The sequence below is a fragment of the Alternaria novae-zelandiae genome (assembly GCF_023758075.1).
Source record: "Alternaria novae-zelandiae strain BMP 2774 chromosome Unknown scaffold_33, whole genome shotgun sequence".
In the NCBI taxonomy this organism is placed as follows: Eukaryota; Fungi; Ascomycota; class Dothideomycetes; order Pleosporales; family Pleosporaceae; genus Alternaria; species Alternaria novae-zelandiae.
In genome coordinates this window covers 85,828-113,413 of record NW_026056993.1, presented here as the reverse complement: position 1 = coordinate 113,413, position 27,586 = coordinate 85,828, and the positions used below count along the sequence as shown (strand labels likewise).

Here is a 27,586-nt window from a genome sequence, read left to right as displayed (position 1 = left end):
GTCTATCTCCTCGCCCTCAACTGGTGGTCGTATTCCAGCGAGCTAGCACTACATTCGAAGCCAGACGTTTCGCATTTAGAGTCCTTGACGATGAGGTCGTTCAGCAACATCATTCACAGGCCCAAGCTTTCGACTATACAGGCAGGACTGCTGCTACTTCAACGACCAGAGGGCAACAGCTGGGCGTTGACATGTCAATTGGTCGGGCTAGCGCAAGATATGGGATTACAACTCGATTGTACGACATGGCACATCCCAGCCTGGGAGTGTGGCCTTCGTAAGCGTTTGGCGTGGGCTGTATTTATGCAGGACAAATGGGGTGCGCTGGTGCACGGTCGCCCCTCGCACATCACGCCGATGGATTGGGATGTCCAGCCTTTGACTGTGGACGACTTCCCAGAGAGCGCCGCTGATGAAGATGACGAAGACGGAAGTACTGAAGTGGAGAAGGGTCGGATCTTGTTTTGCTACATGGTAGATCTTACACAGATCTTGGCGCAAATCCTATCGACTTTCTATACACTAAAGGCCGAGCGCGACTTCGCCAGTCATGCGCACGAAGGCGTACGGTCGCTGCTTAATGCAGCGAAGCCTTTGCAGCTCACCCTACGTCAATGGTATGCCAACATGCCAGCTGCACTCAAAGTACAGGATATCGCTGCGAGGAAGCTCTCCAGTGTGGGCTATCTTCATCTTGGCTACTACGCAGTCGAGATGACACTTCATCGGCGTATCATCCGATCGCTATCTCCAGCAGACGACCCCGAACTCCACAACATATGCCGGCAAGCAGCGCAGATCCGCCTCACATCTGCCATGAGCTTCGTGCAATCTCTCCGACCTGAACACTTCCAATCCTTTTGGTATTCCTCGTCCACCTACAACTTCACTCTCATTGGTTCTTTCATCTCGCTTCTTTGGGTGACATCCCCCAGTAGAGAAGAGGCAGCCAGATACCGGGCTCATCTAGACCAGTATAGATGGATCATACGCCTCTCGAGCAAATCAGCTGACTTCCTCGAAAGAGCGCTAGTGTCGCTGGATGTGTCGTCCAGTGCGCTCATGAAAGCCATTCCTGACGAAATCAACTCACCCGCTACAGCGATTGGTCGTCAGGCCAGCACGGGATCAGGTCGCGATAATGGTGCGCTTGTTCCTGAGAGTAATAGGCCCGTGTCTGTCTCTTCAACCCCCTCCGCTACCCAATTCGATGGAGGAACGTACAATACATCGCTGGAAAGGGCCGACCTCGTTGATCACTCGTGGTTTGATGCGATACACGAGAGCGACTTCGACAGTGCATACAATGGCCACGATGTACCTCTGCCTGGGCAGTCGGACGTGCCATGAGGCGCGAGCAACTGCAGCATTGTTGGATTAATCATGCTATTGTACCAGCTGTCGACAGGTTAGACTCACGCAGATCATGTCGGATGGTCGTGAAGTCAAATAGCGAAGAGCGGTGCTCCTCTAGCTATCTATAAGAAAGGTTTCATGCTCGCTATTAGCAATTACTAAGCTATCAGCCAGTCTGATACCCGCTCTATTCTCTACATAGTGCAATACTTACTATCATCCATGCCACCGCACCCCACTCTGACGCAACCATGATCCTCTCCAAAGCCATCACCATCATCGTCGCTGCCTTTCTCACTGCTCTAGCGGTTACCACTGTTGGCAGCTTCGACACCTGTACTGCGGTGTCCTTTAACGTTAACACCTTCTAGGCCACCAGCATGCACGGGAAAGAGCCTCAATTTGGCCCGAATGGTCTGCAATCCTCATCCACCACCGGGCAGTGCATCCACATTAATGCAGCTGCAGATGGTGATTTCGCCACGACCTTCCCTGCTGATTACAAAAGCTTCATTGTCAATACGCACATATTCTCTAGCAAAATCCCTGGGGCTACAGTAGCCTCGCCCGCCGCGCTTGCTTAGGAACTGCGCGCTGTCACGCCGCGTAGCGCTAAGATTATGGCGCGCTAGACTGTGGGTAGTCTGTAACTCCACGCAAGTAAGTGGTGGCCGAGCAGGGAGGTGGCAAAGATTGCTTATGCTCGCTCTTTGTCAGAGTCTTTGGGGGATTTACGGCTGCGAATCGTGCCAGTATTCCGTTTCTTTCTACTTCCAGGGAGAATTAGGCCGTTCTACCATGCTGTCACTTTCTCGTAGATAGGGCTAACTATCGACAGTCATAGCTGATTCTCATTCACTGCAGTTGCGTGATGCACCGTATTGTGAGCCATAAATACTTCATACACTATCCTAGTATGATGTTCTCATCGAACTGAGCAGTCCGATCCCATACGTCCTTCAAGATTCTAGCTACACCCAGCCTCTCGAATACGCCTGGTTTGCCGTTGACTAGTTTGACACAAAGCGCATACACTTCGGGCTGTCCGGAGCTGGGGTAATAGCCAACTTCAACATAGGAGATGCCGATGAAATCCAAGCCACCTGGTTCTCCCTGGGGCAACTGCCGAGGACAGTGGTCGAGAGTTATGTAGCCTAAGATGATGTCCTCTGTATCATTTGCAGTGCCCAACGGTATCAGATATCTTGAAGCCTCATTGCTCTCTGGGACGTGACATGACACACGAAACTGCGCTATTTGTGCTTTGATGTACAGGTAAGGGTCAAGATATTCCGGGTTGACTCGCTTCGAAGATGCCTTGTCGCTGCATTTCTCACTAGTCATCTGGTGAGTCTGCAGACAAATACGGCATTGGGCATATATGACGATGGGTACTTGGAGCTCTTTGGAATCATCGCTACCGGTAGGCCACCCAAAGCTGAGAGGTATGCTGTTAATTGCTTGACCATTATGTCGCCAGGCCATCCAGGACCAGCTGGGCATGACGAATGACCCGTCTGGACGTAGCAACATTCTTCTCTCCAAAATAGTCTGTCCCGAGCTCCACAAGAGTGCGCGTGAAAGTTTACATATCGGGTGACCATATAGCAATCTCGTATGAACTGCAGTCTGAAGATCGTCCAGGCTCGTGTAGAAGTTGATGACCCCTAGGAACGCTTTTATAGAATCTTCGTCGTACGATAATGCGCGAGGAGCGAAACTTGTTGCCGCTCGCGAGTATGCGTACCAGTTTGGTTTCCGTCCAGTTAGCGAGGCTTGACAAAGGGTTGGCAGAAGGCGTCGCATCTCGTTTGACAAATTGAAATTACTTTTGAAGCCAAAACTTGAACCTTCTTCTGAATATTCTTCCACACAATTAAAACAAATGCGATCGTTAATTACTAGCACCCGTCGAGAGGAAAAGCCTTCTTGTAGTGTCCAAGCTCGCGAACACCATGGTAACGCAAGAGTGGCTGGTGAATCAGTCTCGACAACCATTCCAAGCACGTAGTTTGGATAGTTTATGATCTTGCCAGGTAGAATACGGCCAGTCGAACGAGTGTCGTAGCCGGTGATGCCGCCGTTCGCGTTGTCCTTGTTTGCCACCAGGATCGTCAAGAATGCATTAGCATAGATCAGGTGCATTCGGTTCAGATAGAAGGAGAGATTGGGAGCGTTCTGTATCAGGCAAAGACAGTCCGCCCATAGGTAGCGGACGTCCAAGTCTGCGGTGAGATGCATAGCATCTCTAATAGTCTGCGGAACAGTAGCGACATGAGATCCGGATGACAGGCTACGAGGCTTTCGGAGCTCCTCCATGTTTCCAGAAGTTAGGTTGGTGGACTTGACGTTACCCCAAACGTAGCTTAGAGCTATATAGCACAAATTCGAGACGTTCTTGAGTGTGATACATTCCTCGACTACATCGATAAGGTAGAGCGGCATGTTCATCTCATCCGCGGGATTAGACCGACAGCCTTCGTGCTCGCGCTCGCATGTATGCAGCCACGACTTGATTATTGTCGTGGGAAGACTTTTCCCCTCAGTGTGAGTGGTCGAACCGTTTCGAAGTCGCGTAGGGTAGTCGGAGCGCCGTAGCAGGTAACTGTAGGGATATGGGTCGCCGTACATGTTTGCTGATGCATTAACCCCTGCTGACCATATTTCTCTCGGATTAGGCCCAGAGAAGTTGTCCCCTCTGATCACAAGTTCCAAGTTCCCCGCATTGGGGCCCACTTTGTCGAGTATATTGACAAAATCTCTGCATGATGGGCAGGTCGTATCTGGCTTGATGTCGGCTATATTGGCTTTTAACGGAAGCCTCATGATATTTTGGTAACAGTACTCGGGTGTTATGTTCGGAAGGTCGTTGAGGGATCGATCCGCACGTAGGCACTCTTCGCAATACAAAGCGTCCACGTCCGGTGAATCTCGAGAGTTCAATGGAGTAGCTTCAAACGTCTCCTCCATATCCACGATAGTCGGTAATTTACAGGACAGAACCGACTCGTGTGCTGCGTTCTAGTTCATAAAGGTATCCGTAGAGCAAGAAGTCGGTTTATGACTGAGAAGGCTGCAAAGAGAGTGATGTCTACATGCCCCGCGATCATTGCTGCCTACGCCAAGGGAGGCGCATCTCAGCAGGCAGGTGCTTCCGGCCTATCAGCCATGAGAACGCTTGATGCCGCACTGCAGGACAGTGTGGGAGAATCGAGTTTCGCTAACAAGCAACGGGTTATACTGCTATATGGGAGAGCCATTTATCGAAGCGCTAGCGTAGCTCTCGCGCAGCGCAGATCGGACAGCTGTTGCTATTCGAAGGGGAAGCTTCATCTCTGTTCGCACAACCCACCAAACTCCCTCAAGTATGCCTCTAGCTCCAGAACGTTCCGCCAAACTCATCCCACAGCACACCACATCACACCACCACACCATCTCACTACCACCTCACGCCTAGGCCCTCACAACAGCCCCGCATCTAGACCTCACCTTCACCAGCTCCCTCCCCAAAATGAGGGGTAAGACGCCCAAGTAAAGCAGTCGCAAGCCTGCTGCAGCACCGCCGATCACATACCGCATGCATACGGACCGATAACACACCTGCACGCTATCTAAAGCGAGATCGAACCGCCATCCATTCGACGCCTGCGATTTTGTTGGGAAGTATGAACGGCTTTGAACCACCGTTTAGGTGTTTGTAGAGCGATGCGATGCGTTTTGGTGGGTGTGTCGCGTGTGGTGTTGCTTATTGCGTTTGTGGGGGGAAAGCGGTGGGTGACGTCATGAGCACGTTGTTTGGTGGAATGGAAACGTGCTCCAGGGAACGTGGTTGAGGTGTGGCATCCACGTTGTCGTGAACGTTATCGGTATCGCTATCTAGACATCATCCGAAGGGGCCGGGAAGTAGAAGCAAAGGACATCCCCGCTTTACAACGTAGGAGAGACGCGGTTTGAAGTCATCAAGATTATTAAACAGAGCGATCGCGCGTCAGCGTTGCTGTGCGGAGAGAGAACCCACGAAAAAGCACGCTGCGCGAAAGAACCATGGGGATGCAGGGACCGCGCGCCAACATGTCGCCAAATGTTCCAATTGGACGGGAAACGGTCTACCGGCCAAACACCCCGGTACGCTTACGAAGGTTTATTTCGGGATGATAAAACAAAGTGCACAAGAAGCATTGCGTGAACGGCAGATATTACGTCGTCAAAGCACGCGACACGGGACGGGATGAACAGCAGTAGCAATGACAGTGATGATACGTGATAAAGTGATCATGATTTCATAAAACTAACTATACAGAGATGTGGTCGGGAACCTAGCAGTTCCATCGACTTGATGCAACGATTGCATCAAAGAGGGGGTATCTGTTTTTCTGATTTGAGCACTTCATTTCAGAACCGTTGCGCCAATTGCCTGTCCAAAAAAAGCAAAACGCCGCTCGTAAACACAAGAGAACAAAATCGCGATCGTGATCCTCGTAACCCTCACGTCATTGCACCATGAGAAACCTTACATGGTGCGGACGTGCGTCAAAGCGTGAGCTTAAGCCCAAGTCTTGGAAGTGTTGAGACCGAGCTCGAGATGCTGTGCGATGGCGTCGGCAAAGTCGCCGCCAGCGTTGGACGAGTGACGGCGGCGCTCGCGTCGTATTTGGTGCTCGGCTTCCATGAGGCGGCCTTGGACCCAGGCGCGCTGCTTCTCGTCGTTGCGGATGCATTCTGTGTTCATGAGCTCGGTGAGGGTAGCGACGATTTGCTGGTTGATCACGGCGAGCTTGTGGGATTCTTCCGTGTGCATGTCGTCGACACTGTTGCGTGGGGTGGAGCTGGTCCTGGAGCTGACGGCGACGGGGTCACTGGCTGCGGGGAAGGGCGTGGAGTACTTGGGTGAGGACTCGGGCGAAGAGGAGAGAGACTGAAACTCTGGCGACGATGCTGCCATGGGAGCGTTGAACGGAATCTCCATAGCCATGCGGCGTTGGAGAGCTTCCTTTTGGGCGGAGAGAAGCATGTACTTCTGCATCGACTCGTTCTGGATAATCATGTTAGTATGTGTAAAGGAAGGAAGCACTTCGGAGAAACTCACTCTACATAAAGTGGGTCGCGACATGGGAGCCATGGTGTGGTCTGATATGGTGTTGCTTGGTGCTCGTAGCGTTTAACGTGGAGGGAGATTTGATTCCTGCTGATGTGGGGTTGTCGGGTTACTGATAGAAATACCAGTAGACAATGCCAAGAACGTTGGTGCTAGGAGATCGGCGGAGCCCCAGAAGTGTGGGTACGAAAAAGTTCTTGGTGGTGGACCAGAGTGGAGTGATGGTGATAAGGTGATGCTGCCGCGACGACTCGGTGATGGTTGATGCTTAAGTATCGAGGCCGGTGATGTTGACAGAATATTCCAGAGTTTGACGGATTCGCAAATGCGGTCTCCTGAGTCTGGGGTTTGCTCGCAACTTAAACAGTTTGTGATGGGGCCGCGCATTCACATTCCCGGAATAGGCCATGACGTGCGATTAACATACCTGCACCGAAACACAGCGCGGCTGAATCCGTCCTTCCGCGGTCACTGTGTCGAGACGCCTTTGAGTAACGGGGCCCGTTTCGCAGAACCCTGTTGGGATAGCCAGGGGTTGGGGCGTAGTCCAGCTGTGATTGGCGGAGTCAGCCCCCTTGCTGATCCTCCTGCTTCCCCGAAAGGTAAACTAAGCGATATAACGTCACTGGTAAGAACCTGAATGTAGGGCCACGGCGCAGGATCGTGATTCAGTAACAGGATCGCACATGAAAGGTCTTGAAGCAGTCGATGGCACATGGTACCTGCATTATCGTGAGTAATTTTGCCTGCAGACTCTTACCCTTCACTTGTGGGTAACTTGTGGGTAATGCGAATTCTCTGCCCTCCATCACAATGCCATGATGCTGCCGGAAATGCCATGGTGACACAGTATGACGTTTCGCTTGATCCAAAATTATGTCTGAGTCAATTCGGCGCAGGCCGAGGCGGCGCGGAGACATCCTGCGACGTCACTTTTGCATGGTGTTGACATTGGGCAACTTTGCTGCTCGGGCGGCTTCACAGTGCAGCACTACCACACATGTGGCTTTTTTTGGAGACATCCCAAATGATGATTAGACGCTGCATTTGACCGCTTTCGATTGTCCATCAATGTGTCTAGAGGCCAAAAGTCAGGCTTAGCACGAGAAATCAGGTTTCGACGCCACATTAGTGGCTCAGTCCCACGTGTATCCGGGTTTCGGCTTGGGTGTGACGTCCCTGTGCAAGCCTCAAACCCCAACCATGGGCATAACAGGGCTGTTGGAAATTCGATCGTCGTTTCTAGCGTATCAGAACCCCGTAAAGGATCCACGACAAGGCTTCCAGAACAGACCCTTGATCCTTCACGCGACAGGGAAGTGTCACGCTGGAGTGCCACGTTGGTGACAGAAGGCTCGTGGGATTCGTGTTCATTGTGGACGATACCGCCTAATCATGGACAGCGGGAACAAGACCTTGGCTTATCGTCGCCCTGGCGCGCCGCGATTACACCCAACATTCAGGTATTCGCATGTCCTCGAGTAAGCGTCATGTCGGAGCGACATACTCCGCATGATACGCGTACGGCACAAACACCTCACTGCCTGGTCGGGGTTGGTCTTAGAAGATCGAGGGCCTGACCGCGCAGATCATACGGCGTCGTCAATCGACGCCCGGTCGCTGCAGAAGGGATTGACCGAAAAGCAAGCGTGTACCGGCACTCAGCGGATGTACATGAAAGTGATGCGACATGTTGCGAGACATGAGAGCGGTGTGGTACAGGCGTTTCACTCTTCAGTAGAGTGTCGATCTGACCAGAAGCCTTTGCCGTAGCTGACTAGGATCTCTTGTCCACGTCCGATGCCCTTCGCTCTCTTTCCGCTTTTGCCAGCGCTGAGCACGAAGACTCCGACTCTCTTCTCCACCTTCCCGTTCCCAATGTCTACAAATATGTCGCGAAACTCGGCGACCGGTGCGGCAGCGACGCCTCGGTAGTCGTTGATGAAGCGTGCTTCGTTGCCCATTTTGGATGCATCAACGCCGATGCCTAGTTCGCGGTCGAGTGAGAGGTCGTAGTCGGATGCTTCATCGATGTCAGTCTGATCGTGCACATAGCCCAAGTACGGCAAAATGAACGAGTCTGGTGGCAGATGCTGGTTAGCATAAAGCGCGTGCTGTCCATGTGCAGGATGCGCAGAGTCCGTGACGGGTGTGATCTTGACGTTCGAGTATGGCCCATTCGGCTTGTAAACCTGTGTATTGGGTGGTAGATCGGACTTTGGCGATACAAGTGCGCTAACTTTGTCTCTACAAAGCTTCTTGGAATATGAAGGTGCATGAAGGTAGATGGTTTGCCCATCCCACCCCTTCGGCACAGAGCCAGGTAATTTTGGCATCTTGCTATCGGATTTGATAGAGTTGCGCAGCTTTCATCTAATCCAGTCAGGCAGTCGTTCCTTCGCGGGGGTCGAGACGACAAGCTTGGTCCCTCTCGAAAAATTGCGAGAAGCTCGCGACAAAGATAAGGAATCTCTGGCTATTGTGCCTTTCGGTAATGCATAGTACGGGATTGTGCGGCGAGGTGGTGAGGTGAAGTTGTTGTGTTAACAAAGTCAAAGGCAGTGTGCTACCGAGGGGCTCTTGCCCGACCGGCAACACTTCGGCAGGACGGGCTAGAAGCGACAAGAACACCCACTCTCGCTCACCGTAGCACTCACTAACACCACACTACGCCTCGCCCTTTATCGACGCGACGCTCTCTAGCTCTGCGCGGAAATGATCACTATTTGTGGGATATGATAACGCGGAAGGATCGGGTTTCTTCGTGTTGAGCAGCGCGTCATTCGTTCTCCGACGAAACACCTGCGCCCAAGTAGGTGCCGCGCTTAATGCGTGACATGCGACTACCATTGTGGCGCTCACTAAGCTCATGCGCCTCTCCTGAGGAATGCCAGATGCGAAATTGCGTTACGACTGTTGCAAGGAACACTGTGGGTGGATGACTCTCGCAAGAAGAGCCCCCGTATGACAAGAGCTGAGACAGAGCTGAGAGCTGACCAGCCTTGAGGATCACAGCAGCTCCGGCAACAGCTTTCCGCTACATCTCGATGTCTATGATAGTTCGCAACACTGGACGGGCTGTCGGCCCTTCGCTGGATCTAGTCGAGGTCTAGATGCAAGGGCAATGCAGGAACCCGCACGTCCCCAGTCCATCGTGAACCAACGACCTCGCCAGCATCAGACCGGTCCAATCTGGCCCTTCTCCTATCAGCGAAGCTATTTTTGCTCAGACGCGGGGATTGCTCCAGATACTGTCACGATTACCCATCTCCACTCTGATCGGGATTCCAGTGCCTCTGGCAAGGAGCCCCTAATCGTCGCTCTGTTCAGGTGTTCTTTGTCACAGTCAGCGGCTGGGCGCCAATGCCAGCTGCCAGTGTGTCTTACACCTCGATACAGTCGCGCGGCTTCTTCTCTGCTCAGAGCTGACATGCAGGTGCGGATCACGAACCGGAGATAGATACCTACCGGGCGATTGAACATGTTCCGCGTGCACAAATCGAACGCTTGCGGCAAAAGCAGCTAGAACGACGGGCGATGTGTTGGGGCGGCAAGGCCCCTTGGCAGGGGAAATTGTCAACCTCATTTCGTTTCTGCACGCAATCCACCTTTTGATTGGCCCGCTCGACTTCCATCAATAAACAGCTCACAACGGCCCATGTCGAAGCTTTCCACAGGTTCCCCTATTTCGTACTATGCCAGGCACAGTCCACCAAACGGCGCCACCGGCACGCCAGAGCCCTCGCGATACTGCCAACCGAATGCAACTACGCCAATGCCCCCTGTTCATGGACGCTGGCGCTCCTGGTAAGGCCAGCTCGTGTATAGTTCTATATAATGGCTTCGCCAGCTGCTCCTCAGTTGATTCCTCACCACACACTCACTACACTCACTAATACACGGTTATCACCGATCACACTCGTTTTCAACGACCTCCAACGCCTTACAACTTAATACCTTCCGTATTTTAATACCCACCCCCCAAACCAAACATCAAGATGCGTTCCTTCGCCGTCATTGCTGGCTTCGCCGCCGTTGCCCTTGCCGCTCCCCAGGCTTACGAGGCTTACCCTGCTGCCCCGGCCTCTTCCTCCGCCGCTGCTGAGTACCCCGCCTACCCTGCTGAGACCCCCGAGGCCTCCAGCTCCATGCCCGCCTACGAGGCCGCTACCTCCTCCGCTGCTGAGTACCCGTCTTACCCCGCTGAGACCCCCTCCGCTTCCATGGAGGCCTCCAAGCCCGCCTACGAGGCCAGCTCCATGGCTCCCGTCTACTCTGCCTCCAAGCCCGCCTACACCACCACCGAGGTTGTCCACGCCACCAGCTACGTCTGCCCTGAGCCCACCACCATCACCTACGGTGTCTCCACCTACACCATCTCCTCCAGCACCACCCTCAGCATCCCTGAGTACACTGCTACCTACGTCCACACCCCTACCCCCGAGATCCCGGCTGTCCCCATGCCCACTGTCACCTCTGCTTCCGTCCCGGCTGCTGAGCACACTGCGCCTGCCTACACCCCGGTTTCTCCCATCTACCCCTCCTCCAACGGCACCGTTCCCCACGTCCCTGCCGGAACTGCTGCTCCTACTGGCACTGGTGCTATGCCCAGCGCCTCCAAGCCCGCTGAGTTCACCGGTGCCGCCGGCAAGGTCTCCGTTGGCTTCTTCGCCATCGCTGGTGCCCTCGCTGCTTTCTTGTAAGCAGTTCGCTCTTGAGTGATTCGTCAGGACTCGGCTCGCCACGTCCTTGCTAGTCTCTTCTCGAGTTGTGGAAAGAGGAGGAAATAAAACATGGCTTCACGGGTTACGACTTCGACTCTGCATCACGATTCAGTCTAGGATTGGGAGCGCGGTGTTGGTGGTACGAGCCCTTTGCTTCCTTGCGCAATCAAGTCGCAGCAGCATTTCGATGGATCGATATACTTGGTATTGTAATACGCCTTGGTTGGAATGCTTACTGGCCCTATGGAGGGAGTCGTGTGGTCCCCGGTGGTCTTTTTTGTTCCTAGACTCTTTGCCTGTTCTGAGAAGAGTTGGCTATCTTAATGACATGATTTCCACCTTTACTTTACGACTTGACTGTCTACCTGATACCCTTCTGTACATATTTTACCATCAATGCATTTTGATCGTAACTTCACATTATTCGCTCCTGCAAACTGTGGTGTAACATCTCCCAACATCGCCGTCTTCAAAATATCCCATGTACTGACGTCTTGACAATCTTTCCTTCTTTACCCTGATCCTCGCACACGAACCACCGTTCAAGTCGGGTCGCCCCTGAGACCCTGCACCGGGAAATTACACAGGCCGCCTTACCCTGCAGCACGTCGTGCCTGGCATGTCTAGCATGTGGCCCCCCACCCATTCATCCGCCCGTGCATTCCCCAAGAACGCCAAAATGCCGAACGCGTCACCTCTTGTCCAACCCAACAATAAATTGACGGCATCTCGGCTCTTGCGACCCTTTGTTTTAGTCACGGCGCGTACATCCATTCCTGATGTTGTTTGCAGGACTTGGGTAGGCGAGCGGATATATTGCTTTTTCGCTTGGAGAGAGGGTTGACGCGTGGCTTGCGCGACGTGTGCCGCGCTGTTCGAGAACGTAGGATTGATGGCGAGATTGTGGGATGCGCTTCCTTCACGAAAACTACGTGCCGAGAGCCGCAATATGGAGAACTCGTTTGGGCAGACCGGTGCCGAATGCGTGTGCATTTGCGCCTGCCGCTTCTACCAGACCACCGTCGCACAGCCGGGGTCAGCTTGTTATCTTCCGGTCACCCAACCATGATCCAAGGAGACGTCGTTGCATGCTACGAAGGTTTATCCGGTCTTATTTGGACATCTTGTATCGGCTAGAGATACCTACCTTGGCAGAGGAAGATTCACATCGGGAAGTAAGCTCAAGACGTGTGAGTCAAAATAGCTTACCGCCATCATCAATATTCTGGAGCTTTTCTCTTTACGCGTCTGCATCTCGAGTGTTTTGGAGAGCTGGGACTGAGATCAGGGTTCTGGGAAGGAACGCTTTCCATCGCAGCTGCCTCCATCCATCCCGAAAGTCTGGTGCAAGGTTACCGCATCCATAGCCTTGGACACAATCGTGCAGCAAACGACTGAACCGCCAGACTACTACAACGAACCGCGATGATGTTCACTGATATCTCCAACATAGAAGTAGCTGACCTAGATACATATCGCCTTCTCGAAGACCGACGCCGATGCCTATGTAGCCGCCTCACTGGTGTTCCCTTCCGCCACATGCACTTCCATATTGGCAGGTGCAAGCGTACCCAGTGGAACAAGATTCAGAGGCCTACACGCCACCGAGGAAAGGCTGCGAGCGTTCGACACAATATGGGCTGGCATTGCATCGCCCGAGACGCTGCCTGCCCCAGCACTAGAAGGCGACCAGAAGATTCTTCCAGTGCATGCTCATATCGAAGACCGAAACGGTGCGGGCACGGAGCCTATCCAACCCTCGTCTCCTCCCCCGTCGCCCGCGCCACTGCGAAAGCGCGCACGAATCGGGACCGTCAATGCGCCAATCCTGCTCTCATCAGATGCCCACAACGAAGACCACACCGAACCGGAGCCGAGGGCTGACGACCACATCAAAGTCGTCTGCGCTTCGAAACTGTACAACGACATGCCTTTCCGGCAGAAGGTCACCAAGGATACATACATCTTCTTGCGGCAGATGCGACCGGACCTTGTGCCTTGGACTGCTAGCATATGGGATACGAACGCCGCTCGTGACGGCACGGTACTTGGCGGTTGCATGTTCGCCTAAGTTGATCCTGCGAAGGCCTACAAGCAAAACAAGCTCGTGAAGAGCCCCGGGATAGTTCTGGAGTATGGGATATATGCTGGTGTAGGTTGCATGCTAGTGCACGAGCTTCTCGACACACTTCGTATGCTAAAAACCGTCTAAAGATAGTAGATCTAGGTATATCCAAGACGACTACAGGAGGAGCTGCGAGTTTATTCAAAGGTAGAATAAACAGGTTTGCCGAATACATCCACATCGAATGTGCCAGTGGGTATTGTTGTGAGCGGTTGTTGCAGTCTATACAGCATGCTGGAAACTTGCATCTCCGACATGAAGCCTGACAGTGTCATCACCAGCGCATGTATCTTTCGCCGGTGACAGCGCACCGTATCGTGCACCAATACCAACCCTTCCTACACTATCTGACTTGCGAGGTCAGCCGCCCAATTCAGCTCCGGTTCGGTGGTAGGAGCATTGAGTACACGCGACAACCGCCTTTTGCATCTGCCGACAACAGCCTTAAGCCAGGTATTCCGCGGCATCCTATTTGATCGGCGAGGCACCTACAAGTGCTCTGATCGCGTATATGTAGCAGGTCGTACGCCAGTGTAGAGCTTAACCATACCAGAGGGCTTGATGAAGCCGGCTTCACCTTTCTCGTCTTCACCAACTCGGGTCACAAGGATATCACAGACAGACGAGTGATCAACAAATAATATGCCAACATCCTTCTAGACAAGTCTTTCTCTTCGTTAATCGCATCGCAAAAACCATCAAAAAGCAGAGAATCGACTCAAGCTGCATACTGGATGCAGCGTCGCGATTCCTAGAAACGAGATTAAAGGTTGCGCAGGCCCCAAGGCGCTCGTGCGAGGGCGTAAGAAACGCTACACTAAGTATTATACTTCTATGTCGCATACAGCCAAAAAGCGCATGTCTCTGAACATCTGCGGAAAGCCGTTAGAGGTATGATAGCTGACTATGGGCTGTTAGCCCAACAGAGTGTGATGGATGTTAAACTCTGAGCCTGTCAAGAGGTCGTCCCTTCCGTCTCAACCACGACAACAGCAGAGAGTGAGGAGGTGCCAAGGGCGACATTGTGATGATGTATAGCCAGTGTGTGAGCGGTGGAAATCAGATGGTTCGGGGTGCAATAAGGAAGCAGTTAGAATTCGAAGGTCATGCGTGCGAGGGCGTTACGACAGCAGCAACACTAGCTAACATCATCACCAACGTCAACAGGAGGGCTATTAGAAGTAGCTGCAAAAAGTGAGCTTAACACATGCTGCTCTCCCGCACCAGAGGGATACCTTGCTTTGCAGTAAAAGCGTGAAACACTCACCTACCCGCATCGCTCATACAGCTGATCTACGGCGTACAACACCGAAAAGACGCTGCGAAAGCAGTCAAGAGGCCTCTGACAGCCTCTCAGCGAACGGTATTGCTATGTTACCCCCATCAACTCCCTGATAGTGCGCGCTGCGGTGATAAGCCCAGGCGACTACTCTAAGACTACGAAGTAGATTTGTAGTTCCATACATCGCTTTGGAGAACACGATATAGGTCATGATCCGGTTTCTGACTGCCATCTTGCTGATCGGACCGTGCATTATAGGCTTTATTAGCTTGGAATATGTCGGCCTAGACTACTATATTGAAGTAGATATAGACGAATACATTCTAATGTATAGGTTTGAAGTACACGATATAGGTTACGATCCAGTTTCTGGCTGCTATCTTGCTGATGGGACGGTGTATTATGGACATTCTTGGCTTAGAATGTGTCGGCCTTGCCTACTACATTAGCACAGATACGGAAGTATAAATCCTAATGCATGGGTCTAAAGCATACGATATAGGTCATGTCGTCGTTTCTAGCTGCATTCCAACCAAATCTGCGGTGTGCGATGCGACTACCACGAAGGTTAAGGCATCAATACGTGCCTCAATATACCCGTTTGAAGCATACGGTGTGAGTCGTGAAGAAGTCTCTAGCTGGATTCCGACCAAATCGGCGGTGTGCGATGAGACTACCGTGAAGGTGAAAGCATGAATACGTACTTCGGTATAACCGTTTGAAGCATACAATGTGAGCCGTAGCGGGGTATGTAGATGTCATGGGCTAGCTACGCGCTATCGAGTGAACTTGATATCTTTGAATAGAACGAAATTCCGTGATGTATCCTTGTACCAAGGTTCAAACATACTTTAACTTGTCGTGTAACTCTTAATATATTCGCAACTACTTGCTTCCACTACGTACATAAGTTTGTTATTTATCCTGGAAATGCAGCATAAACAACCTTGGAACGCATGCTTTGCTCGCCCGGCCGGTTTCACCTATATTAACCACCCCAAGACTTATTCTTGGCCACAACCGCACAAGAGTTCATAGCATTTCACAGTACCAACATGTAGATATAGTCTGACTTAAATCTTTCATTGCACCATGCTACGCTATAAGCCGAAGGTGCCTAACCTAAGCAAAGAGAAAATAGGGTATCATGTTGAACACAGTAAACCAGCCTTCTTCCTCTGATAACGCCTTTTCCTCGATCTCGCAAGATCAGTATCGCATGAACATCGCAGCCTTATGCGCAAGGCATTCCGGGATAGCAAACATTGCTATGTACCACAAACCACTCATGCCACAAAATGACATGATTTGTAGAGCGCACCGTTGGAAGTGAAAACATGGTAAATCGAACTCTTCTACACAGCATGCTTCTGAGTTGCTATGTCAAAGACTTGGGCCGCGCCCCAAATCATCCTCGTCTTAACGCTCATCTGATCTCCATAGCCTCCCTTCTATCTTTCCTTGAGCATCTTCGCCGTCGCCTTGGGCATCTTCTTGTTGTCGCCGAGCTTGGCTATCGAGCTTTCAGTGTGCATGTGAGGTGCTACCTCGACCAGCCACTCCGGCTCGATAGGCGCGCAAGTCATCATCCATTCTTTTGATGTGGCTTGGAGAGAGGCGAATATGCACCACTTCGGTCGGTTATCGATGAGCGGAGAGGAGGGATGGATATGAACTGACAAACCGCTGTTTGCCAATACACGGTAGGTTTGCCCATCTCTTTGCAGCCGAGCTGCATTGGTGAAGAACGCCGCAGTAAGGCACTTCCGAATTGCAACATGATCGGTGCCACATGACGACTCCGGCACTTCGACACGGTCTGCGAGACGTTCGAGCTGGTCTTTTACATCCCTAACGCGATTAAGGACTCGTCCTTGGAGAAAATTCTCCCGTGCCCATGCAAGGTCGTAACCACTCTCGACAAATTGATTCCAGATGTTGAGGTAGGTTAAGAAGTCCCCACCTTCCAGGCTGGTGAAGCGTTTCCGTGCAGCGTCTGCCGCAACCTTCTTGTCCTTTGGGCGAAGCCACACTTGTTGTTGAGCTTCTTGGACGAAGGCGCAGATTGCAAGAATCTCCTCCCGACAGCCATACTTCTCGGACTCGATAATAGCCTTCGATAGCTTGATGTCCAAAGGCAATTCCGCCATTCTCCGACCCAGTCGTGTCAAAGCTCCTGTGGAGTCAAGGGCCGAAATTCTGTACAGCTCCTCGAGTGACTTTATCAGGGCAGCAGGACTGGGGCTGTCCAAAAATTCGAACTCAAGCAGGTTGGTTATACGGAGCTGCTTCAGAGTCAAGACCACTGAGTCCAAGCAGCTTCTTTGGATCTCTGGGGTCGTCTCTTCCGGAAGTTCGTTGTAGTACGCGGCTCGTGTGTATAGGCGATAGCAAAAGCCCGACGACGTACGTCCTGCTCTTCCTTTGCGCTGGTTTGCCGAATTACGCGAGATTGGTGTTACTGTCAGCGATGCTAAGCCTCTGGTATTATCGTAAGTGTTCTCTTTGGCATAACCCGGGTCTATGACATGCCTAACCCCTTCAAACGTCACGCTAGTTTCTGCAATGTTGGTACAAAGCAGGACTTTGCGCACGTCAGGGCCTACTGGGGCGAACGCCAAATTTTGCTGATCCTGAGGAAGGGATGAGTACATTGGACGCACAACGAGTTCTTTGATTCTGGACCCAAGCTTTTTCTTAGTCTCCTCTAGACTTTCCATAGCTGCCTGAATCTCTTCCTCGCCTGTAAGAAAGACCAGGATGTGACCCGGCTCCCCGCTGATGTGAATCTGCATTACAGTTGTAATGCTCGCCGCAAGATAGTTTGCCTCTGGCGCCGACGTGTATAGAACTTGAACTGGCCAGGTTTGGCCTGGGATCTGGAAGATTGGACTGTCGTTGAAGTACTGTGAGAAGTGCGCAGCGTTGATGGTAGCACTGAGGATGAGAAGTTTGAAGTCTGGTCTGGCGCGGCAAACTTCCCTGCAAAGAACCAGTAGCAAGTCGGATGCCAGAGACCGTTCGTGAGCCTCGTCGATCATAACGCAGCTGTAGCTCTGCAGGAGGGGGTCCGTTTTGGCCTCTTGCAACAGGATACCGTCCGTAGCGAACTTGATCTTGGTCTTCGGTCCCGTCTTGTCCTCGAAACGAATGCTGTATCCGACTTCGTTGCCGAGCTTGCAGCCGTACTCTTCTGCTACGCGGCTGGCAACACTCATAGCCGCAACACGTCTTGGCTGTGTCACAGCAATCATACCGTCTTCAGCCAAACCGGCATCGAGAATGTAGCGCGGGATCTGCGTACTTTTTCCACTCCCCGTCTCGCTGACGACGATGATGACCTGGTGCTGCTCCACGGCAGCGATCAATTCATCCCGGTACTTGTAGACCGGCAGGCTTCGCCGAACGTCCTCGATGCTCTGTGCTCTCTTCTCTGCTTCATCCAGCTGACGCTGTAGCATCTGCTTATCCACGTCGACACGGGTCGTTTCATCCAGTTTGAACGTTACTTCCATGGATGTGTCGAAAACGAAGTCATAATTGTCGATGCTGTCGTTTTTCGATAATACCTTAGCTTGACTGTTAACAGCCTTGGTTTGTTGTTCCTCCCAGAGCTCCGCCTCAGACTTCTCATAACCCTTCTCTTTATGTCTCTTCGTAAGAGCCTCGTGTTTACTCGAATAGTCTGAATCAGGAATCATGAACATCCCTTCCGTCCGATCGTCAATCGCATTTCGCGCCTCGGCCAGCTCCAGGGTCTGACGATTCTTCTTAAACTCTGCTCTTTCTCTCTCGCTCAGCTTGTTGCCCAGTCTCTGTTCCTCTTCTGCTTCCTCGGCGACTTGGCGGCGGAGTAGGGCGAGTTGTTGCGCTTCGCGTTCGGCAAGGTATTTCTGGCGCGACGCCAACCTCAAGGCGCTGACATCCTGGTCGCCGGTCTTGCGGCGCTTGGAATCCATGATGTGCGGTAGTTCGAGTGTGTTGGCGGTCGCGCGATTCGGCGGAATCGTGGTGTCGAGTCGAGGGTATGGTATGCGTGTGCGCGCGAGGTTTGTGGGCGTCGAGGGTTCACTCGGATGGTGGAGCTCGACTACGAAATGTTGGAGCTCGGACCAGGTGGCGCGAGCTAGCTAGCGGGATGGAAACTTCGGTTGCCGACTACAACGAGGCTTGTCCGCAACAAGATGAAGACAAAACTTGAGCCTGGAGGATACAACGTCGTATGTTTCGTTGGTTCGTCAGATGAAAAGTTCGTGAAATCCTCAACTTGTCCGCAACAAGATGAAAACAAAACTTGAGCCTGGAGGATACAACGTCGTATGTTTCGTTGGTTCGTTAGATGAAAAGTTCGTGAAATCCTCAACTTATCCGCAGCAAGATGGAGACAAAACTTGAGCCTGGAGGATACAACGTCGTGCGTTTCGTTGGTTCGTCAGATGAAAAGTTCTTGTAGCCTCAGGGTAGGCGCTTTCCAGGTGCTGGTCTTCACAGAGTGGGCTGATGGAAGTTGAGAGGAAGAAGAGTGTAGGAGGAAGGAAGGAAGGAAGGCGGGAGGAGAGCCAGCTATATGGCGTCTCAGAGACTAGCGTGATGGAACCATGGATGAGAGGTGAGAGGTGAGTTGGCTGAAGCATGCCCGGGCGGGTGTAAAAGAGTCACAAGAGTGGGGCCACGTCATAGGCAGCCGCCGTGAAGAGAAGGGACGGTAAAGGTAAAAGTGGAGACGAGGGAATAACGGAGTGGTGGTGATAGGTGAGTTTGCGTATGGACGGTACTGATAGTAGCCATGCACTGGGATTCTTGCGCATGGTGAGAGTGTGGCACGTATCAGCATGAAAGTCATCGCAGACTTTGGTACTGTGCCTGGCATGAATGGGGTGAACACCATGGGTCTGCTACAGGCAGTGCACTCGTTGTATAGGCCCCGGAGAAATGTGCCATACCCGCTAGCGACACCATACTCACAGTGCTGAACAGTACTTTGGCGCAGAATAGCATACGCTCTCGAGCTTATCACGTTGCCTTCGACATCCTTTGTTGAAGCGCATGACCATCTGCAACCCAAACAAAGAAGCCGCCGACATTTATGGAAGAACACGAACCACAACCCCAAACCCTTCGCCGTTGTGCTCCGTACCCAATACTCGCCGTCCAGCCCCAACATCAAGTCGCAACTTCCCTCCCAACCAAGAAACCACCACGCCAAGGACCGCGGATTGCAAATCAACATCCACGGTTGGCCGCACCAACCACATCGATCACTCCATCCGATATGACTCCGTCATTAATCCGAACAGCATGACGCAACGCGTTCTCGCGAATGGGGCAACAGCGATTACACGGCACGTTCGCTTTAGGAATATGCACATCAAGATAGACACCAGTGTGCGTCATGGGCATAGCGCGACAGGTAGGTTTCGGCAATCGCGATGCTTGCTTTCAAAGTCCGTATGCGAGATGCAAACATAGACGACATGAGATGGGGAAGCGCAGTGACCAAATCTTCCCAGCGTAAAGATATCATATTCATTATCATAACCCACTACCCAGCGCCGCCCATCTTAACACCACGCTTCATGAACGCTGAAAACTTCGAAAAAACTATGCAAATGGCACATGCTGACAACACCCTCATCGTGCTCATCCGCACCTTCATCCCACGCCCACACCATACCACCCACTCAATGACTAATATACTGAAACACAGCACTAACATCCCTCAACCCATCGCCCGTCTCCTGCCTCAACAACAAATCCTGAATCTTGCCCAGCGGCCCACTCTCGCCATCATTGACAAAGTGATTCCACGTGCTCGTATCACCGTAAAGCATCGCCGGCGCTTTCGCCACTTGTCTTCCATCTTCCTTTCTACAGCGCTTGCACTTGAACGTGTCGTGTGTGTCACTCGTAGTATTATCGCGGTACTGGAACAACTCGCGGAGAGAGTCGAGTGAGAAATGGCGTTCAACATCCTCCGCGCTGTCGACGACGCAAGACGATAAAGACTGTTTGTGAGACTGGCGCTGGAAGACCTTCTCTTCGATGGTACCAGTGGTGATGAAGCGGTACACGAAACAATCTTTCTTCTGTCCGTCACGCCACACACGAGCGAGGGCTTGTTGATCAGCAGCGGGGTTCCAATCAGGGTCGAAGAGGACGAGGCGGTTCGCGCCGATGAGGTTGAGACCGCAGCCACCGGCTTTGGAGGAGAGGAGGAAGACGAACTCGGGGCTTTCGGGGTCGTTGAATTTGTCGACTAGCTTTTGGCGCTTGCTCACGTTCATGGTGCCGTCGAGACGGAAACAGCCGTAGCCGCGTGAGCGGCAGAGCATGGCGAAGATGTCGAGGGTTTGCGTGTAGTTGGAAATGAGGACGATTTTGTCGTTGGTTTCGGCGCGGATGCGGGCGAGCATGCGATCCAAGACAGCCATCTTGCCGGAGTACCATGTCTTGACCTCGCGATCTCTGCCTCGCGCGTCCTTTTGTACAAAGTCGTCTGGTAGCTTGTCTTCGCACCCTGGTAAGTCTTCTGGTAGGTTGAGCAGGTCGGGGTGGTTGCAGAGCTTCTTGAGCATGCCGATGACCTTGAGCGGCTGCGAGCCTTTGCCGCGGAGTAGACTCTGGACATCGGGTGACTTGATGAAGTGGTTGTACAGGTCCTTCTGGAATGGCGCAAGGTTGCAGAATACGACGTGCTCGTACTTGACTGGCAGGTACTTGGAAAGAATGTCGTTGGTTCGCCGAATGATGAACTTATTGACCAACCCGAGAAGCTCGGTGAGACGCTCAGTACCCTTCTTAATATCCGCATCCGTTCCATTCGCATCGCGACCCTTCAGAATGGGAATCTCGTAATGTTTGCGGAATTCCATGCGCGTGCCGAGGTAGTTGGGGTTGGCGAAGTTGAGTAGCGCAAAGTACTCCGATAGATCGTTCTGGATGGGTGTACCCGAAAGGATGACTCGCCTCTGCACGTTCAGGTTGTTGAGCGCGGTAAATGTCAAACTGTCACCGTTCTTGAGTCGATGGCCTTCGTCGCAAAGCATTAACCCGATAGGTGTCTGTCCAAACTCGTCGGCGTAGAGGCGCAGGGTTTCGTACGACACAATGAGGACGGGTCTGACAACTGCGCGTCCGGATGCGATCGACCACTGCCGTATTTGCTGGATGAGCTCTTCCTTCGATGCCTTGCCGTCAATCGCAAAGGGTGTGACGGCGTCCTTCCCAAGCCACTTGATAAGCTCGTTCGCCCAGTTCCTCACTAAACTTGACGGACAAGCGATGACGCACTTTTGTATCGTCGACTTGCCAGCATCGGGTGACTGCTTGAGTAGTGTCCACATAAGCGCGATACACTGTAGCGTCTTTCCGAGACCCATCTCGTCTGCCATGATGCATCCATTCGCCTTGGGATCGATCATACCCGTCGTGGCGCGATACAAGAACTTCACACCCTCAACTTGATGCGGTCGCAGAACCTTCGCAAGTCTTGGATCAATGACAACCGGCACACGCGGCCGCTCATTGTCCACCTTCTTCTTCAACCCCAGTATCTCCGCCAAACTCTTGTGTACCAGCGGCGCCTCCATCTCCTTCTTCTCTGTCTGACTCAGCTTCGGTTCCGCCTCTTCCTTCGGTATCGGCTTGTCGTCAACTGTAGGATCGTAAAGTACTATCGCAAACTCTCCGCTCGGGTCATGTAGTGGTCGCGCAACAAAGACAGTTCCAGTGCGCATACCCAGCAGCGGTGCCGGTCGATTCGGGTTATAGGCGCCGACATCCTTGTTGACTAAAGGAACGATAAACTTGGTTCTAAATGCGGTGTCTTTGTCTTTCGGCTTGAAGACGGGAAATCGGTTTGCGTCTCGTGTGGCGAGGGCTAACCGGTCTTCATTCGAGTATGGCTTATCGCTCTCTCCATCTTCACCTCCAGCACCGGAGTAATCAACCTTCCTCCTCTTCCTTGCGGGTTTTGTTGAGACACTGGATACTGTTGCTGAGCCGGGGCATCGGAAAGGCTTGATGAGTCGTTCGGTTGACTGTGGAGTGCCACCATAAAGACGCGCCGCGGGCTTCGCCGGGGTGGCCTCGCCTGCTGCGAGAGTTTTCGGCCGATGCATGAAGAATTGACACTTGTGATAGGCACTGTGAGGTTTGGCAGCCTATATCAGGTCGATGTGGTGGGAGATGGGAGGAAAGGGAGTGTCGTGCGGGAGTGCTGATCAGTGCTCCCAGGTGGCGGAATTGCGACGCGTAGATTGTTAGCTCCATCACGTCGTCACGTGGAACGACAGGCAGCATCGTCATCCCACCAACATCAAGAATCTCTATCATACCTAGATCTAGTATCTCCATCACTTTCTGATCGCATTCCCATCATTTCCAAACGTCCAACGCGTCAATCCTCCACCTCAACATACCTCAGAAAACCCTGTGACCGACACCTCCGAGCCCATCTCCGCAAATTCCCCAGCGCCCACCCCAACACGTTCGACATCCCCACCCACCATGGCGCGAAAAGCAATAGCAAAAGACCAAATCGTTAAATTGATCGTAGGCGCAGGGCAAGCGTCGCCCTCACCGCCTGTCGGTCCCGCGCTGGGAAGTAAAGGTGTGAAGAGCATGGATTTCTGCAAAGTACGTCTATTATCTTTCCAATTGTCGCATACATTTCTACGCACTATGGCGGCACCTACAACCTTCATTTTCGATTGCAAAGCCTTATTCAAAGTTGGACTATCCATCTTATGCTTGCCTACGCACTCTTCTCAGCCCCCTCAATCATCGCAAACCCAACCCATACCCATACCCAATACTAACACCCACCGCAGGAGTTCAACGCCCGCACCGCCCACTACACCCCCGGCACCCCCATCCCCGCCCGCATAACCGTCCGCCCAGACCGCTCCTTCCACTTCCAACTGCGCACACCCCCAACCGCCACCCTCCTCCTCTCCGCCGCCGGCGTGCTCCCCACCAAGAACAAGATAAGAGGAGCCGGAAACGTGCCGGGACCCATGAACAACCACGACGGGCAAAAAGGAAAAACGTCGACGAGTAGTCCGACGGTGGGGAACGCTGTGAAAGGGACTGTGGGCACGGTTAGTCTGAAGCATGTGTATGAGATTGCGAAGATTAAGCATGGCGAGACGAGGTTGAGTGGGTTGAGTTTGGAGGGCGTGGCGAGGAGTGTGGTGGGGCAGGCGGGGAGTATTGGGGTCGTGGTTGTGCCGTAGATGGGGGAGGAAGTGCTGGGAAGAGGTGGATATTATTGGAAGTAGATGAGATGGAAGAGCACTGGAGTCAGCAAGAAATCTTGCCTGGAACAGGAGCTGTGGAACGAGACTTGGGCACATGGCATACTCTGAGGGTATTTACGTGTTGAGTGGATAAGAGCTTGTACATATACTGTATACTTGGATAGACTCATGATGCATGATCAATTTCGACTGTATATGAACTGGAATGCTGGAGTGGAATTGTGATTAGGATGAGTATGACGAGGCTTTTATGCCAACATATATTTGACTGTATCTAACAATGATTGCGACAAGATAGCAATGACACTTCCTACTGTTACATCTTCACCCCAAATCTTCCCGATACGATCCTCATTGCGAGAGTAGCATCGGCACTGTAACTGCGTTCCATCCGTTCGAACTGGTGCTCATTATTACCTTGAGTGCCCAGCGCAAACCATCAGCACCGGCATGCTCCAATGCGATCTCGTCACCTCGCAATAAAGACCAGCGCCGTCATAAAACTCCTTCATGTCTCTCCCTCACGAAAACCCATAAACACCCCCCTGCTCCTGGAACCTCAACTGATGATCCCTCAAATCCGCCCAAAGCCTCAATTCACTCTCCTCATCCAACGCGCCACTCGGATCACTCGCCTCAGGACTTACCCTCTCCAACTTACTCAAAATATCCAAAAACTTGTAAAGGTAATCCTGATGCTGCAACGCCACACTCCCCCGTCTCTCCTTCGGCACCTCAAGCAGGGTACTAGCAATCGAGCGAATCTTCTGCGTCTGTGTCGACATGAACCGTAAGCTTGCGATCGGGCTGATGGTGTTTGGGCGAAAGAAATCACGTGTCGACATGGAGATGACGTAGTCGTCAATCTCATGGACGGGGTAGAGGAAATCTGAGTTTTGCAAGTAAACGTAGAGACTTACAAAGGAGTCGCCGTTGGGCTCCATGTTGACCATGTCGATGCTGCCCAGGACCACGAGGAGGTCTTTGACCACTTGTTCGCGCTCTTCTGACATTGCCTTTTCGAGCGCGTCGGAGTCGGTTGTCGTTCCGGATACAAACCTGTCGATTCCTGCTGCGAGGACGTTGGACGTGTTTTGCGCACCAGCTTGGCCCTTCGACCGCTGATACTTATCCAGTTGAAGGAAGTACTTTTCCACAAGGTGCGAGCGAGTGGACAGATGGCTGGCGTAGATGTTCGCTTTCTGGATCTCGTAGCGTCGCAGTTCGTGCGCTTCCGGTTTGTGATGTGTGTCCATGGCGGGGTCTCGCATCCCAGAGTATTCTGGCATGGGCGGGTAGTAGGGTTTCTGCTGTTCGAGCCCATTATTGCTGCTGGACTTTGGCCGGACTTTGAGCACCTCTGGTAGGCTGTCCAGAATCTGCCTACAGCGCTGCAGGCTTTGGGCGAAGATCTGTTGTTGCCGATCCCAGTCGAATATCTCGTCAATGCCAAATGCCATCTCCGCCGTTGCTAGCGACGAGTATGACAGAAAGATGCGCACATTGATGTTGAACCCAGTGAGCATGGAGACGACCCCTTCACGCTGCGGTTGTATCTCATTTGGGAAGATGTGTACATCGTCGACTTCTCGGGGGAGTGGTGGTAGAGGCTCGGTAGGTGTTGCAGGCGCAATCATCAGCTCTCCGAAAGAAGCGCCGAGCTGTTGTATGGTCCTGTCAAAGTCAGTCATGATCGATGCCAGGAGAATGCTAAACATACCGCACGCCCACAAAGACCGTCCAGAAGACGCGCCGACCAATCTCCTCGGTGATGTAGTCTACTTTAAACTCTCTCGAGCCGTCGTGGTTCGGTCCGTTGGAGCCCCACGCACTCGGCATGCCACCGAGATAGGTATAGCCCTGAGCCTCGGGTTTATGGAGACCCAGGGAGCGGATGATGGTCAGGCACTCGGCCAGGTACAGTCGCAGTTGCCGCCATTGGAATACGTAGGCTCCGGTCAAGCCGAGGAAGTAGCTGGTACACGCGTCGTACACGTTCAAAGAGGGCCGGTCGAGATAGCCAGGCCCTCGCGCCCGCGCGCACACGTCCCGGCACTTGTCGACGAGGGAGAGGTGATTTGGGTATTCGCGTCGCGTCTGCGTGTTGAGATGGAGGCGTGGTTTTCGAGGGAAGGACGCGACGAGGACCGCGATCATGGACGCCAGCAAGGCGAGGAACGACGGATTCGTCAGGTCCTCCCTATGCCCCCATGCCTCGCGGAATGACGGCTCGTGCGGAAAGGGACATAGCGGATGTATGAAGGTGAAGAAGTCGTCGATGAGGGCGTTCAGGGTGGGCAGGGCGCATATCTCTTCGGCGGAGAGCTGGGCTGGATGCGACGACTGCAGTTGCGCCAGCGCATGGGCGGCATTGGTAGGAGACTGCGGCGTCGACGACTCGGAGTCCAGGTCGCCTATCCTGCGCTTCTTGATCGCTTCGGCATGCCTATTGGGCGGTCCGCGTCGTCGGCTCGGGCGCTCAAAGGTACATGGAATCTCCAGCGCGAGGCACGCTCTACACGGCGGGCCCGATTCGTCGCACTACAGACGTCAGTGTCTATCACAGTATGATGACTAAATGTGCCCACCTTGACTTTGCGAATGCTGCACGAATCACAAGCTTTGCGCAGGCGGTTCGGCTTGGACTGCTGCGGCAGCGGAGGATTCAAGGCATGGTTCGCTTGGAGAGCCTGCTGGGCCTGGAGCACCTCGTTGATATTCTCGAGCTTCGGGTATGCGGCTTCTTGCGGGTAGGCTATGCGCGACGACGGTGCCTGACCGTCGAGAACCTGCCCGTTGGGATACAAGGGCGTGTAATTATGCGGGTCCTGGCCGTCTGGTGGTGCAGGATACTGCGACGCATGCGGAGAAGAAGTCATGGCGTAGCCGCAGTTCTACCGTGACGAGGGAAGGACGTTGGCTGATGTCCCGTTAGCTTCCGGTTAAACAAACAACTGCTCGGTAGCTTCCAGATGTATCAAGACGACAGGGCGCGATCAACTGCCTGACCGAACGTGACAGGTCTAGTAGAGCTTCTAGTAGGCTTACTTGCATACAGGTTTCGCGGTCCGATCAGACGCGGCAATTACCGACGCGGTTAGATGGATACAGGGACAAGGAGAGATGGCCTGAGACCGCTCGCGGTATGCGATTGAGTGTAACAAGACCAGATGCTAGCAATTGGAAGACGTGGACGGTTTAGAGTTGGTGCTGGACATTGCATGCTCATGGCATGAAAATTCAGAGGCTGTTTCAAGCTACAGATCATGTTAGGGCAGGCACGATCCGCAGGACGAAAACATCTTCTCCAGGACCCCCAGTCTCGTTACACCACGCGTGATGGTACTCGTTTCTGCATGAATGTAGACCCATTGTCATAACATCATGTCCAGATTTCATTTCCGCTCAATGACGCAATTCAGATAATCTCTTAGCGCGTCGATCTTATCGAATGGAGTATACTCCGAGATCCACGAACGCATGTTCGTCCGATGAACGAATCGCGTAGACAAACATGTCATGGACGCGTTCATTTTGCTCAGATTTGACATTTGGACCGGAGACGACATCGATAAAAAGAATGACTTTCTGTGTCAACGCCCGCTAATCCCTTCAAATTGGTATATATGCTCGCATCACCATGCCTCTAACATCTCAACCCACCGTATAAGTCAGTTCCTCTTAACATTAACCCCCCATCGCCACCACTCCCCACACCCCTACCATCCATCATCCCCATCAGGT

General features: G+C 52.7%; 10 protein-coding genes across 10 annotated transcripts; 4 read left to right on the top strand and 6 right to left on the bottom strand.

Moving 5' to 3' along the window:
- Positions 1 to 357: 357 nt before the first annotated feature.
- Positions 358 to 1,350, top strand: J4E88_010417 (uncharacterized protein; the record flags this gene model as incomplete). The annotated part of the gene is made up of 1 exon (XM_049404009.1): positions 358 to 1,350. The coding sequence occupies one exon, from the start codon at positions 358 to 360 to the stop codon at positions 1,348 to 1,350; it is 993 nt and encodes a 330-aa protein (XP_049250234.1).
- A 912-nt stretch (positions 1,351 to 2,262) lies between these two features.
- Positions 2,263 to 2,728, bottom strand: J4E88_010416 (uncharacterized protein; the record flags this gene model as incomplete). The annotated part of the gene is made up of 2 exons (XM_049404008.1): positions 2,263 to 2,680; positions 2,724 to 2,728. The coding sequence occupies 2 exons, from the start codon at positions 2,726 to 2,728 to the stop codon at positions 2,263 to 2,265; spliced, it is 423 nt and encodes a 140-aa protein (XP_049250233.1).
- Positions 2,729 to 5,899: 3,171 nt separating this feature from the next.
- J4E88_010415 (uncharacterized protein) lies at positions 5,900 to 6,475 on the bottom strand (the record flags this gene model as incomplete). The annotated part of the gene is made up of 2 exons (XM_049404007.1): positions 5,900 to 6,388; positions 6,443 to 6,475. 2 exons carry the CDS (start codon positions 6,473 to 6,475, stop codon positions 5,900 to 5,902), a joined length of 522 nt encoding a protein of 173 aa, XP_049250232.1.
- Positions 6,476 to 8,178: 1,703 nt separating this feature from the next.
- Positions 8,179 to 8,787, bottom strand: J4E88_010414 (uncharacterized protein; the record flags this gene model as incomplete). The annotated part of the gene is made up of 1 exon (XM_049404006.1): positions 8,179 to 8,787. The coding sequence occupies one exon, from the start codon at positions 8,785 to 8,787 to the stop codon at positions 8,179 to 8,181; it is 609 nt and encodes a 202-aa protein (XP_049250231.1).
- Positions 8,788 to 10,449: 1,662 nt separating this feature from the next.
- J4E88_010413 (uncharacterized protein) lies at positions 10,450 to 11,154 on the top strand (the record flags this gene model as incomplete). Its single annotated transcript, XM_049404005.1, has 1 exon — positions 10,450 to 11,154. One exon carries the CDS (start codon positions 10,450 to 10,452, stop codon positions 11,152 to 11,154), a length of 705 nt encoding a protein of 234 aa, XP_049250230.1.
- A 1,086-nt stretch (positions 11,155 to 12,240) lies between these two features.
- Positions 12,241 to 13,246, top strand: J4E88_010412 (uncharacterized protein; the record flags this gene model as incomplete). The annotated part of the gene is made up of 2 exons (XM_049404004.1): positions 12,241 to 12,274; positions 12,735 to 13,246. 2 exons carry the CDS (start codon positions 12,241 to 12,243, stop codon positions 13,244 to 13,246), a joined length of 546 nt encoding a protein of 181 aa, XP_049250229.1.
- Positions 13,247 to 16,033: 2,787 nt separating this feature from the next.
- J4E88_010411 (uncharacterized protein) lies at positions 16,034 to 18,541 on the bottom strand (the record flags this gene model as incomplete). Its single annotated transcript, XM_049404003.1, has 1 exon — positions 16,034 to 18,541. The coding sequence occupies one exon, from the start codon at positions 18,539 to 18,541 to the stop codon at positions 16,034 to 16,036; it is 2,508 nt and encodes an 835-aa protein (XP_049250228.1).
- A 1,722-nt stretch (positions 18,542 to 20,263) lies between these two features.
- Positions 20,264 to 22,702, bottom strand: RHP54 (DNA repair protein rhp54; the record flags this gene model as incomplete). The annotated part of the gene is made up of 1 exon (XM_049404002.1): positions 20,264 to 22,702. One exon carries the CDS (start codon positions 22,700 to 22,702, stop codon positions 20,264 to 20,266), a length of 2,439 nt encoding a protein of 812 aa, XP_049250227.1.
- Positions 22,703 to 23,090: 388 nt separating this feature from the next.
- On the top strand, positions 23,091 to 23,818 carry J4E88_010409 (uncharacterized protein; the record flags this gene model as incomplete). Its single annotated transcript, XM_049404001.1, has 2 exons — positions 23,091 to 23,219; positions 23,414 to 23,818. The coding sequence occupies 2 exons, from the start codon at positions 23,091 to 23,093 to the stop codon at positions 23,816 to 23,818; spliced, it is 534 nt and encodes a 177-aa protein (XP_049250226.1).
- A 545-nt stretch (positions 23,819 to 24,363) lies between these two features.
- On the bottom strand, positions 24,364 to 26,721 carry J4E88_010408 (uncharacterized protein; the record flags this gene model as incomplete). Its single annotated transcript, XM_049404000.1, has 3 exons — positions 24,364 to 25,516; positions 25,563 to 26,383; positions 26,431 to 26,721. The coding sequence occupies 3 exons, from the start codon at positions 26,719 to 26,721 to the stop codon at positions 24,364 to 24,366; spliced, it is 2,265 nt and encodes a 754-aa protein (XP_049250225.1).
- Positions 26,722 to 27,586: the final 865 nt, after the last annotated feature.